The sequence below is a fragment of the Amia ocellicauda genome, chromosome 21 (assembly GCF_036373705.1).
Source record: "Amia ocellicauda isolate fAmiCal2 chromosome 21, fAmiCal2.hap1, whole genome shotgun sequence".
NCBI classification, from domain to species: Eukaryota; Metazoa; Chordata; class Actinopteri; order Amiiformes; family Amiidae; genus Amia; species Amia ocellicauda.
The window spans coordinates 13,881,562-13,895,424 of NC_089870.1; the positions used below are offsets into that span (position 1 = coordinate 13,881,562).

At 36.4% G+C, this 13,863-nt stretch overlaps 1 protein-coding gene across 2 annotated transcripts; it reads right to left on the bottom strand.

Annotated features, from left to right (window-relative positions):
- Positions 1-6,094: 6,094 nt before the first annotated feature.
- LOC136717192 (cation channel sperm-associated protein 3) lies at positions 6,095-11,699 on the bottom strand. 2 transcript variants are annotated; one of them, XM_066694681.1, is made up of 8 exons: positions 11,490-11,692; positions 10,877-11,030; positions 10,209-10,460; positions 9,808-9,990; positions 9,189-9,329; positions 7,935-8,054; positions 7,281-7,438; positions 6,095-6,702 (listed from the first exon to the last, which is right to left on the bottom strand). In XM_066694681.1, exons 1-8 carry the CDS (start codon positions 11,531-11,533, stop codon positions 6,618-6,620), a joined length of 1,137 nt encoding a protein of 378 aa, XP_066550778.1. In that variant the 5' UTR covers positions 11,534-11,692; the 3' UTR covers positions 6,095-6,617. The 2 variants fall into 2 exon arrangements, with proteins under 2 accessions (XP_066550778.1, XP_066550779.1); XM_066694682.1 differs by lacking the exon at positions 10,209-10,460 and having other exon boundaries at positions 11,490-11,699.
- Positions 11,700-13,863: the final 2,164 nt, after the last annotated feature.

The following is a 13,863-nucleotide window of genomic DNA, read 5'->3' on the forward strand; positions in this document are numbered from 1 at the left end:
TAAATACAATGGAAAGAAATTGACAAACAGGGAAATTATCAGACTTTTACAAACACATCCAGAATATCGGTTTGTGTCTCCTCTCCTGAATCCACATACCTCTGTAGCATCTCATTCCCAAGGCTACACTGCTAATGCCAGCTTTCTCTGTTTTCTGTGTGAAAGGGTACAAGCCGCCAAAATGCTGGTATTCAAAGCCAGTGTGAATGGAGGTGCAATAGGAGAAATTTAGGCAAACATTCCCATTTTGTGGCATTCAGTGTGAATGGGGCTTTAGTCTAAATCCTGTGAAATTGGACTTATGTAAGACCTTGCACCAGTCAAATCTTTCACGTCCTACGTTAGCCCTGGCTTACCTGTTGTTGCTAAGCAACATAGTCTTGTCTTTTATTTTTTGTGAAGAACGTTTAAAACAAAATGCCAATGGTGTAGTTTTTACCGAACTTGCAATAGTTGAGCATACAGTTGTCATTATTTATAACAGATACTAGATAATAGATATGTTTTGTATTGTATTGTAATAGTTCACCTAGATGTAAGTTTTTAATAATAAAATGTATAATTACACTGTCAGATTAGTCAAACTTCCATTACTTTGTATCGTGTGTATGTTAAGTATTGATATATATTTTTTTTTAGAGCTTTTGCATTCTCCTTTTCAGACACCAGGGGCGGGTCTTCCTCCTGCCAGCAGAGCCCCTATTGGGCAGTGTTGGTACATGCTTTCAATGATTGGCAGGTCAGAATGCTCTTCCCATTAGGTAATGGCTGTCTTTCGATTTGAAGTCTCCAACTGCAAAGTCTACAGACAACAACCTGCGGTCAACACTGTGTGTTTTTCTTATATCATAGAGCTAAAGGACTCCCCTACATAGATATTATGACTCAGTACAGCTTTGATTTTGAAATAAAATGATGTCCCTAACCTGTATACAGAATGTATGTTCTTGTAAAGATTTTAAAAAATGTCATGTGTTAAAGAAAAGAAACACTTTAATACAAAATAATTTCTATTTTACATAACATAGAATAATCATTATATTATAAAATTGTCAACATATGAATAAATACTGTAATAAAATAATCCAATTTTTTATACAATGGTCTTGCTTTTATTCATTTATAACTATACACTCACCTAAAGGATTATTAGGAACACCTGTTCAATTTCTCATTAATGCAATTATCTAACCAACCAATCACATGGCAGTTGCTTCAATGCATTTAGGGGTGTGGTCCTGGTCAAGACAATCTCCTGAACTCCAAACTGAATGTCTGAATGGAAAAGAAAGGTGATTTAAGCAATTTTGAGCGTGGCATGGTTGTTGGTGCCAGACGGGCCGGTCTGAGTATTTCACAATCTGCTCAGATACTGGGATTTTCACGCACAACCATTTCTAGGGTTTACAAAGAATGGTGTGAAAAGGGAAAAACATCCAGTATGCGGCAGTCCTGTGGGCGAAAATGCCTTGTTGATGCTAGAGGTCAGAGGAGAATGGGCCGACTGATTCAAGCTGATAGAAGAGCAACTTTGACTGAAATAACCACTCGTTACAACCGAGGTATGCAGCAAAGCATTTGTGAAGCCACAACACGTACAACCTTGAGGCGGATGGGCTACAACAGCAGAAGACCCCACCGGGTACCACTCATCTCCACTACAAATAGGAAAAAGAGGCTACAATTTGCACAAGCTCACCAAAATTGGACAGTTGAAGACTGGAAAAATGTTGCCTGGTCTGATGAGTCTCGATTTCTGTTGAGACATTCAGATGGTAGAGTCAGAATTTGGCGTAAACAGAATGAGAACATGGATCCATCATGCCTTGTTACCACTGTGCAGGCTGGTGGTGGTGGTGTAATGGTGTGGGGGATGTTTTCTTGGCACACTTTAGGCCCCTTAGTGCAAATTGGGCATCGTTTAAATGCCACGGCCTACCTGAGCATTGTTTCTGACCATGTCCATCCCTTTATGACCACCATGTACCCATCCTCTGATGGCTACTTCCAGCAGGATAATGCACCATGTCACAAAGGTCGAATCATTTCAAATTGGTTTCTTGAACATGACAATGAGTTCACTGTACTAAACTGGCCCCCACAGTCACCAGATCTCAACCCAATAGAGCATCTTTGGGATGTGGTGGAACGGGAGCTTCGTGCCCCGGATGTGCATCCCACAAATCTCCATCAACTGCAAGATGCTATCCTATCAATATGGGCCAACATTTCTAAAGAATGCTTTCAGCACCTTGTTGAATCAATGCCACGTAGAATTAAGGCAGTTCTGAAGGCGAAAGGGGGTCAAACACAGTATTAGTATGGTGTTCCTAATAATCCTTTAGGTGAGTGTAGGTCATCAATTATGATTAAATCATGCACAATTCAGGTGGCCTGATTAAGTATTATTGATTGAGGCATGTTCAGACAAGCCAAAGCTTGAAGGAAATCCTACTGTTTGGAATCTTATTAGAACTCATTACATTCTTGATCAAATCAAACATGCGTGATCCTTTTATAACACAACCTTTAAAATCAAATTCCCCTTATTCCAGGAGGTCACACAAGGGGTGTTAACCATTTTATGTATCATATATTCTGCATTTATTTGACTTCTTACAGGTATGTTTTTTCAATACATGTGTTAAAATTACATCAGTACAGGCTTTTCTTTAAAAGCACCATTTATGTTCAGAACCTGCTCTTCTGCAGAAGGCATCATTAAAGTACTTTTTTCACCCTGTTTAACAAGACTCAGATATCTTTGTAATGTGGCTGTATAAAGCCATACTTTTTTTTTTTACATACAATACAAAGTCTAGATTTTCCACAGTCTGTCTGAGGGATTCTGGAAGTTGCAAGGGTCTTCAAACGATTCCAAAAATACTTTAGATTGTCTGGGGTACATTTGCCTGGCCAATGTGTTCACCAGCAGTTTCTCTCTAGGAATATTTTAAATAATTTTATAGTCAGCATTTAAATTGATAGTTTTACCTTGATACATTTTTATTGGAACTAGGTAGATTATGCTCAAATTTCTGTGAAGTGTATATTTTGTAAAAGGTTTTTCCACTTTGGTATTTTTGTTTGCAGTCTCCATCAAATCATCTATAACAGTTAAGTTACTTTTGTCAATGGGTAACAAATCATCATCACAAAGTGAAGCAGAGATACCTTCCACAAATGTAAGGTGTTTCATTTTAATCATTCGTTTTCATAGAGAGGCTGCGTGAGTTACACCAAACTATGTTATCGAGAGGTTGTGTTATAGCTGTTGCTGAATTTTCTAAAAGCATTTTAATAAAAATATTTTTTCCAGAATTGAAAGATCCTGATGTAATACATGAAAAGAGGTGTTGAAGTCTGTTATCTAAGCCTGTGTCATTATCCATAGGGTAACATGGTATAGTCCTCCACTATACACTAACCAAAACCATTTCTCTACTGGCCTAATTTCCAGAGTGTAGAACTTTTTATTTTGGGCAATCTAATTTCACAACAACACAACAACAACAAAAATGGGATGGGAATAAAGCATGGGGGGGGGGTGGGGGCTGAATAAATGTTATAACTAAAATTACCAAAACTAGTGTATTATCTACACAGTACTTACAAAGAATAAAACATTAAAATTTCCACACATCATTGCACACTGCAGATTTGCTCAAATTGTCCATGTCGCCTACAGTGTAGAGGAGCGCACTACTGCCTAGTAGTGCAGCCACACAGAGGGTCTGTGTCAATGCATGACTGCGGCGGGCGGCATTACTGATGTGCAGTCCTAATTAATAATCTAGATAAATCATTCCTTGCTGACCGAACCTGTAACATTTAAATAAATAATCATCTTTATGATTTAAAGAATCTTTAATCTCTATTAATTCATTATCGCCAAAAGGTTGCCTTATTAAGATCACTTCGCTTCCACCATCGTTGGGGGTGTGTCCGCTGTCATTTCATTGGGCAGGATTAAATATATTCAGACACTTAGTCAGCTAACTTTGCTAAATGTAAAGTTAACCTGCCAGGGAGCAGGTTTAAGATACTGGACATGTTACACTGTTAACAAAGCTGGCTGAACTTTAAGCTCGCTTCGGAGTTTATGATAAGTTATCCTGAAACTTAGACAGCTAACCTACTTATCCACATACGAAGAACAGACCCCAGAATGTTAATACTGCTCCAGGAAAAAAACATCAGTAGAGAGTGGCTATACTCTCACTTCTCTATAGAGATCCTACAGATGACATCACAATCCCAGCAGCCTTAGCAACAAAACAGTTGCCATTTTGGCAGGCAAGCTAATCATGTTATTTCGAAGGCTAGAACGTTGTTATGCACTGGGTTGTCACAACAGGTGGGGCAAGGGAAAGGATATGTGAAAGGGAGATCTTTTATAGATTACCTACTGATGTTGGGTATCTTTTTTCTTTTTACTGTTGTCAGTATCATGATAGATCGATTATTTCATGTTGGGTAACTTTTTTCTTTTTACTGTTGTCAGTAGTTGCCTCATTCTTAGAAATACATTGATCCATATTTTAATATAATGTTACCAATCCTCTGGAGAAATACATATGAAAGTTTCAATATTGAAATCCTTACCATTTTTGTTTAATTAATAATTAAATGAAATTAAATTTAATTAATAAAAAGTTGCACTTTTTAGGTGTATTTAGAGGTTGTTTTTTCACTAAAATTGGTCAGATTGTTTTCCTGCCTACCTTATTCATTTTAAACAAAATTTTGACTGATATTCTAACATTAATTGATAATGAAATACAATATATAGTTATTTAAGATTTTTTCCCCACTTCCATGTTTGAAACACTCAGCATCTTTTATCATAGACCTGTGTGAATTTAAGGTAATGCAGTGTGGTTGTCAGTGGCCATGAGTCTAGTCATATTTAATAAAACAGAATTACAATGAAAAGGTTTTTGTTTGTGTTCTTATTTTGTTTTTCTTTGTGATGGTGGTTTCTAAGTTACAATGGAGATCTCAAGCATCGTACTTAGTTAACAAATTCACTGTTCACTGTTTCGCTGTTCAAGTCGCCCTGGCTGCTCATGGCACTAAGTTCAGGGAACATGAACGAATGCTCTGTCAAATCGAGTTGACCTTGGATCAGCTCCTGAAGTGTTATCCTGTACCACCGGTGGACACCCCCCATTAGAGAGTGAGTGAGGCAGGCAGCCCATATCCGCCTACAGCGCGCTATCCACCTGCAGCTCCGTAGAAGGAGACCAGCACCCCAGTACCAACCTGGCCAGGAGGATTGGTTATCAATGCAGGACGTACGCCTTTGGCTTCCTTCACGGAAATTAAGTCCTCGTTTTATTGGACCTTTTAAAATTCTACACCAGATTAATCCCATGACATACAGATTACAACTACCTTCCCATTTTCGAATCTCACCTTCCTTTCACGTCTCCCTTCTCAAACTGGTTACAGCTGATCACTTCACTCCCATCGCCGACCCCGCCACTACACCTCCTCCTCCTCCTCTCATTGAACTGGATGATGGTCCTGCATATGTGGTCAGGTTTCTCCTCAGGTCTCGATGAGTTCGTGGGACGAATTCAGCATCCCGAGAATTGGGAGGGGTATGAACCAGATGAGCAATCTTGGGTACCAGCCTCTGACATCCTCGATCCCTCTCTCCTCTTGCATTTCCAGAGACCACCCGAATGATTTCCATAGAGACCCGTGCTTTCTCCTCTGTTTACGCTTTACAGATTTCCCGGCTAGTCTTGTTTGCTCAATCACCTGACCTCCTGACTGTGACATTACTATGCCTCTTGTCTAGTCCTTTTGTACCACGCACCGGATTCCTGGCTGTTTACCTGCGCTTCGATCCCCTTTTCCTGTCTGTTGTTATCCCCAGGCATGACATTGTAATTGTTCAATTAATTACATGAAACACATTTTTTCTGATCTTTCTGATTACTGCTGCAGAATTCCTAATCATAGAAACAATAGAGAGGCATATATTAATGTGTGGTTTCAGATTGCTTTGCTGATGAAGGCATTCTATACATTAGTAGAGACTTGAAAACATGCTTATAAGGCAAAGTCTAAAGTATAATAAATCTTATTGTCAGTCTATGTTTTATTTATGTAATAAGAGCAAATGGCTGTATTCATTACAATGCCCACATTTAAAATAAAATAAAAAACTCACTTAATTAAGTAATTCAAACAAACATTGGATACAAAAGTATATAGGTCCTAATGGAAGCTTAAATAACTTAAATAAAAGTGCACTGCCTGCTTCATTAGAAATCTAATCTAAAAGACTCTTCAGTTCACCAGTGTAATACCTGCCATACCAGATTACATTTTGTTATGCAATACATTACAATGGACTCAATTTTGCAAGTCCATTAAAACTATTTTAATTGGTGGTTGCATGACATACAACCTGAAACTAATCCCTGTTGCCCCCACCCCCTGCGTATGTTTCTTGCTATGCCACAATCTAAGGTAAAACCATGCCGATAAACAAAGACTCATTGTAAGGTTGCCAGTACATCTTGTATTTGATTCTGTCAGAAGAACCATTACTTTTTTTAAAGATTTCCAGAACTTAGTTTATTCACTGGGACCTTCAATTTCTATTCTGCCTCTGCTTCAACCAAGTCCCTTCGTTCCAAAATCTCACTTAATGACCTGATTGTTTCGTCATAAAAGTCTGACATTCTGAAAAATATACAAAAAACAATTACTGGAAGTTGTGTGTCTGTATTTTATATTATATTTAATCTAGTTTGATAAAAATATAGCTTGAAATTTAATTCCGAAATACCAGTTAGTATTGAAGCTAGTACTATTCAGCTAACATAATAATACATTCTTAAACTTTATCAGTTTAGCAAAAAATAAACAGCTGTTTGTTTGAAATCTACAAGTAGTATATTTTAGGCTTCAGATATCATCAGTTATTACACTAGTGGGTTCAAAATATAGTGTTTCTTTATCAAATAAACTGAATCCCCCATTGTTTCATGAATGTAGTAAGTATTTGCAGAAGTTGTAAAAATTACACATATGGGGTTAATTATGAAGATGACGTAGTATGCTGAAAGTGTGTAGGCTACCACCTTTTCTAATGCAATTTCTTTAGCTAAAACTTTTTTATGCAGGATTTTAATATTGTGCAACTGAAAACAAAAACAAAAAAACTACTTAGATAAATTATATGAAGTGAAACATGTGACTACCTGTGAAATGTGAGCTACACTATAATGTCTACAAAATACATGTAAAAGGGTTCTCACCTATTTATTGATTCATCCTGGTTATCTAAAGATGTTAAGTAGGTATTTATGAATGTCAAGTTTGAATAGACATCTTCCATTACAATGTCATCACTGTCTGTCAAAGATATTCTGAACTTCTCCACCCGTTCATTGAAATCTTGGCGATCATGGGTCTCCTGGAGATTAAAATAAAAAAATAATAATAATAATAATTATATATATATAATTGAAATATACAAGACGTAAAAATTCAAACTAGCAGAACCTAAATTAGAAAAAATTGCCATTTTCCACAGTTATTACAATACTTGACACAAGTTAAAGTCTTTCCAATTATAATGCACACTTTCCACTTTAATGTTTTAGAATTAACTCTTATACATTAACTCTGTCTTGAGGAGTACAGATTGTGATTGCATAATCCTGTCTCTTTCTAACATGTATGTATGTATGTATACATTAGTATATTTAAATTCTTAGGACAGATTCTTAGGGGATTGAAACACCTGGATGATTCGGAAAGCTTTTTGCTGCAGGGCAACAGTACAATTGACTGTACTGTAGGTGAAGTTACAAATAATGCAAAAAACTTTCAGTTTTGTACTGGAATAAAAATGTTAGATGCATACTTTCCTTTAAGTTTTCTTTACTAGGTTATTAATAAAGACTCACTTGGCTTTGAATAAACTCTCCAAGTTCCTCTTGTTGCCTTTTTAAGAGTGTCTCCTTCTTTTTTGCCAAGGAGGCTTCTCGTTCATTCTGCATGTCCTCTTCAAAGATTTTGGTTGCATCCTATGTATTGAAACATTTAATCTTGAATTGCCTCTGAAGTCCTTTTAAAGGGGTACTTAAATTACCAAGATGAATTAAAAGACAGCATAAACCAAACAACACAACAGATGCTTAACCAACAGTCTGAAATTGTAAAGAACTCCAGTTATAATGAAGCATAATACCATACATGTATCTGAAGGACATGATACCAGTTTTTTAGCTTTGATAATGTAGCATAAGAAAACAGTAATAATAATGGTGATAGTAGTGGTATGAAAAAGCAACATAATTATATAACTGGACAAGTAGAGTACACAGGAGCATATATATCATTATATACTGTACAAGCTGCAGCCAAACTCTCCCATTGGTTTTCAGCCCCTTACAAAGACCTTCAAACCACAGAAGGACTTGAGTACATGACTACACATAACACATAGCAGTTTTGTCAATGAATAGCTCAGGCACAAAAGCTTCCACACCTGTCTAATCAGTTTGGAAAAAGAACAATAAGCTAAAAAAAAAATCTTTATAACTAAACAGAATGTTTGGGAGAGACCCATACAATGCTTATGGATCAGAAATAAAATATTTTATGTTGTCCTTAACAGCTTTTTATGTCACTAGTTCACCGCTAAGTTCTATTTGGCTTGGAGATCCAAAAGCAAAATCCCTGAAGTTTCACAGGTCAGGAAGAGGAATAATCAGCACCAATCCCACAACAGAAACCTCTGCTAGGATCACACAGTGAGGGTACACAAGTGGTAGTCAAGCATACCCCCTTCCTTTAGACATGTGTGCCATTTAATTCTGAGACTTCCATTTGCAGAGTAGACAGTTTCCATCTTGGAGGCGAATCATCGCAAAAAGCACCCATGAAGGGTTGAGGTGTGGCAGTGAAATGTAAAACAGGGATTCAAAAACATTCGATTATAAAAACACAAATACTAGCTGCCTGGTATTAAAGGTCAGCAGCTGGATTCAGTTATGTGAAGGGCCACACCTGGCTCCCTGGTTGGTGTCTGATCATTTATTTTGTCATCCATGGGTGCAAGTCACTCAGCTTGGCTTAAAGGCAACCTGAAATTGTACAAATGGAGCCTCCTTCCCCAAAAATAAAGTGTAAATACAATAAGAACATAAAAAATGTACCTGAAATGCTATCATGGCTGCTCCAACGAACATACTATAGAATATTACATATCCCAGTAGAATAAAGGCAATGGTATACAACCAACTGAAAGTGAAGCCCAAGTCATCCAACCGGCCCTGTACATCTGTCCAGCCATCAACCTGAAGAGAGCAAAACAATTACGTAGCTGATCTCAACCCTCAATCAGCAGTTTTCTTTCTATTTGAATTAATTGGCAAAGGAATTACAAACATGCTTTTTCTTTATACAAACAATAAAAAGCACTTTCCCTCTAAGATTGTTTCCTTGGTTGTTTTTCTAAAACTGTTTATGACAAGCAGCTGACTATTTTACAAATTGATGTAATAATTTTTTTTAGGCCCAATTCTATCCATTCTATCTATGCAACTACAGGACAGTAGAATCACTTTGGTCCAACTAATTCAATGCATTACTAACCAAGTTTAAAACGTAACATCTAACAATTAATCATAAAACCAAAAGTAAACATTATATACCTTCCGCTCTAATGTGCATGGTAAAGATACCCTCACACAATTGGTGCATTCTTTTAGAGAGTGCACTAGTACTTTGGCACTATTGAAGCAAATTTAACAGAAAATGTGAATGAACACTTACAGTTACAAGACTGAAGACAACACAAAGTGCATTGCCCAGGTCACCCCAGGTCTGTGGGTCACCAGTGGGAGTATCTCCGAAGAAGTCATGTCCGATTATGGCAAAAAGCAACACGAGGATGAAGAGCAGGATTGCGGAATAGACCGCGTGCGTCAGGGCCTTGAACAACGCTAAGATCAGGACCTGCTATCACAAAGGACATCATTAAAAAACTGCATGCTACTCATAAGTGGAAAGACTGTTTCAGATCTGCATAAAAGTGATATGTACTCAAGGGAACTTCAGCAGCAATCATCCTCTTTTTGTTTATTGAATCTACTTATTTTGATATGTATTTCTACATGTGTGGCTTGCAAAGACAGCAAACACAAAACAAAAGACAAACTCAGTGCAGAATGTACCTGAAATGCCCGGATGTAGGAGATCGTCCTCAACACTCTTAATAAGCGAATGGTGCGGAGCATGGTCAGTGATCTGATAGCGCGCACCCCACTCCCACTCCCACTCCCACTCATGATCAGAGGGATGTAGGACAAAATCAGAATAAAGGTGTCAAAAATGTTGTAGCTACTTTTCCAGTATCCCTTCGGCTCCACATAAACCTTTATCAGGAACTCCATTGTGTAAATGGCCAGAAAGAACTCATCTATGACCTGTGCATACAAGATATAGCTTTGTAAAGTGTGCACTAAGGTTACATCATATTTGTAAGTGGACCCTGGAAATGTCCCTAAGGTGTAATACAATAACAAATAAAAGCATGTCTAAGATTGTTCATTATCATAATTTTCATTTATTTGTATTCCATGCCAGGTGTTAAACTGAAATACATGTATTTTTCTGTTGCTCTATGTACAACTAATGTGGCATTATAATTAAAAATAACTATCGTAGGAAAAGCTATTCTGCACCAAAATGCTTGTGAAAGTATGTCAGTAAGGAGACTATTAAAATGGGAATAAAGTTAATTAATTTATAAATAAATAAGTAGGGCCATTTATTATATTCAAACATTTCAACTCATTGCACTCTCATGATGCTAAATGTATGTAAAAATAATCTTACTCACCTGAAAAAGGACATAGTTTTTGAAATTCAGATCATAGTCTGCCTCCAATGCCATGAACAGGGCGTTCAGTAGAATTGTCACCATGATAACATGACGAATGAAGTCTTTCTGAGAAACATGCTTAATGAAATCATAGAACTTGATATCCTTTCTTCTGTAGAGACACACAGTGATATGACAGTTATAATTAGGTATTTTTGGCAACTTGAAAACTAAACATTATGGTGCTTTAACCCCTACGAGATTTCAACACATTCTGTATTTTCCATCAAAATCTATATTTTTTATGATAAATCTGCATTTCCATCTCACATCTCATTGTATTAGGGTTGTATTGCTTAAAGAAACTGAATTTCAGGTCATAACACTATAGGTTCGAATAGAAGATCATTATATAAAAATCACCATTTTTAAATATTCAATAGCAAATTGTTGGGTGATTATTTGTTCAATATTTGCATCTGATATTTGACTAACATTCAACTATTAAAAGTTAAGCGAAGCATGGCTACTCCTTAGTTCCTTATTTCAGTCAACACAAGACTTGATTGATATAACCTTTGCTATATAAAAAAAAACATAAATAAATAAAGGTAACAAAATGTATACTTACACTCTGCTTCCCAATGCCGACCTACTGTTTCCACTTTCATCCATGTCAGGCTGTTAAAATCCGTGCCCTAAGAAACTGAGAAATGACCTTACTTGTAGGCTAAATCCTAGGCTCCGTTTACAGTAGGCCTAATTTATTTGCTTTCTGGTGACAGTCGCCATGCCACTGTGCCGCTGTGCGATTCATAGTATCCGTGACGTAGCGCTACAAAGCAAAATTCCCAGCAACCTTAGCGACTGGATCAAAGCAATCGCCATTTTGGCAGGGAAGCTAATCGGGCTATAGCAGGTACGAAGTTGATAGAGCTGATTATTAAGCTCAGCCCCCAAAAATAATACTAAAACATCGATTGCTTTTTAAATGCAGTCCACCTGTCATTATTTTCACCTCACTAGTGTCCATTTTTAAGCATGCATCTTGACACCTCCATCCCCATCAATGAAAACAAAACTAAAATGAACACTAGAACACCGATCCGTACAAGAAAAATCAAGGAAAATAAAAGTCCCGCTAATGCAAATGACGCATCATTCCGATACATCAGTAGGCTTAATGCAAATATATTTATATCTTATTCAAACACAAGACAAATCAATGATTCCCTTTAATCCAAATTGTTGGTCGAGTTGTTTCATACATTTAGAAGTGAAACGCATCTGGGGAGCAATTTATTTACAGTGTTCTACAGATATAAGGAACAAATTAACACAAAATACAGAGGCAACGGAATAGCAAGCAATTTACTATATTCCTTCAAGAATAATATACATGTATGATGAAACTGTGAGCATTACCATTCTCACGCTATACACCTTGACGAAATTTAGTTATTATAAACCAATATACTACATTCGTTGTAAACAGTGATTTCCCCATTGTATTGTATTTATTTATTTAGTCATGGACGTGTGATGAAAGTAATGGCACTATATCAAGACTGTTAATGCGAGTCACAATATTCCTCTAAACGTTTCTTAAAAGGTCTATTTTGTTCGCTTCATGGTAGAGGACCATGTAGTCAAAGCCAATGTAGCGGAACAATTACAATTTAGCCAATTAGACTGAAACTCGTACTTCTGATACCTACTAGGTTATCAGTTTTGGCATTTGAAACATGTAAAACAGTCACAAAGAAATACACGAATGGACACACGAGCAATAAGCGATGGAGTAGGACAATGAAAGTGATATTTACAGCTCTTCTGACAATTAAATCAAGTATCTGTGTGGCAGTAAGTAGAATTCACTGCAGGACAAAAAAGACAAATAAAACAATTTTGTACATTTAACTTGGAAAATATCTGCTGTGAAATGCGCCCGTACTATTACTGGTAATGATTTAATTATATAGATCTGGAGCTTGGTTGTTTGCTTTATTATACATCAATCTGTCAACAAGATACACTCAAAATGTCTCATGCTGTTTTACACATTAACCTGAATATAAAACACTGAGGTCTGAACTGCACATCATTCTCTTACTGAGACATTGCACACTATGAAATTATAGTTGCTTGTTCCTAATCTATCCTCTTGTGTGTAATCTTAAAATAAATACCCCAAGGAAGCAATTTTTGAGAATAAGTGTAAATTAATAAGTATTATTACCATTATCCACCTCCGTGGGATTTAATGTAGGTGAAAAGATGTCTACTCTTCTAATTTATTCAATTAATTCCAAATGGCATCTATACATATTTATAAAGTATGCTGCACTCTGCGTCTTGTTAATGTAAATCTGTTATGATCTGATACTTTAACAGCAGAAAGGGGGATATATTAAACTTTAATTCTTCAACTCTGACCCACGGAAATCCCAGTTTGAAATATTGAAGAGCATGGCTAAAATCAGAATTGCTTAGAGAATGAAATACTTTAGATGCACAGTGCAACCAAATTAAATGTTATAAAGTCCATTCAACAGAGTGCACAATACATGCTTTCAGCTTGTAAATTGAGAATTTGCTTTGGAATGGATGCATTTTATGTATGCAAATCCTCCTTTATTCATAAGTAATCCCTTTGTGTGTGTATTGTAATTGTGGATACTGGGTTATGGGTTATGTTATGCATATTTTCTCCATTAATATTGAACTAACAGACAAAAATAAATAAATCAAAATTTGTATCCAAGCCATTTGACTAGAATGAAGACAATAATAGAATAATCAGTTTGTATATTTATTAGCACAAATGAATACAACACCAAAAGTGTTTGGGTTATTGTCTTATACTGATTGAAACTGTCATAAGCTATGGATCATTATCATTTCGTTATCATCATCTCAGATCAAAAGCATTGTTATAATTAGCAACAGCGTTTAAATTGGACAATGACAATATTAATAGAGTATGGGCATATATGAGTTATGCA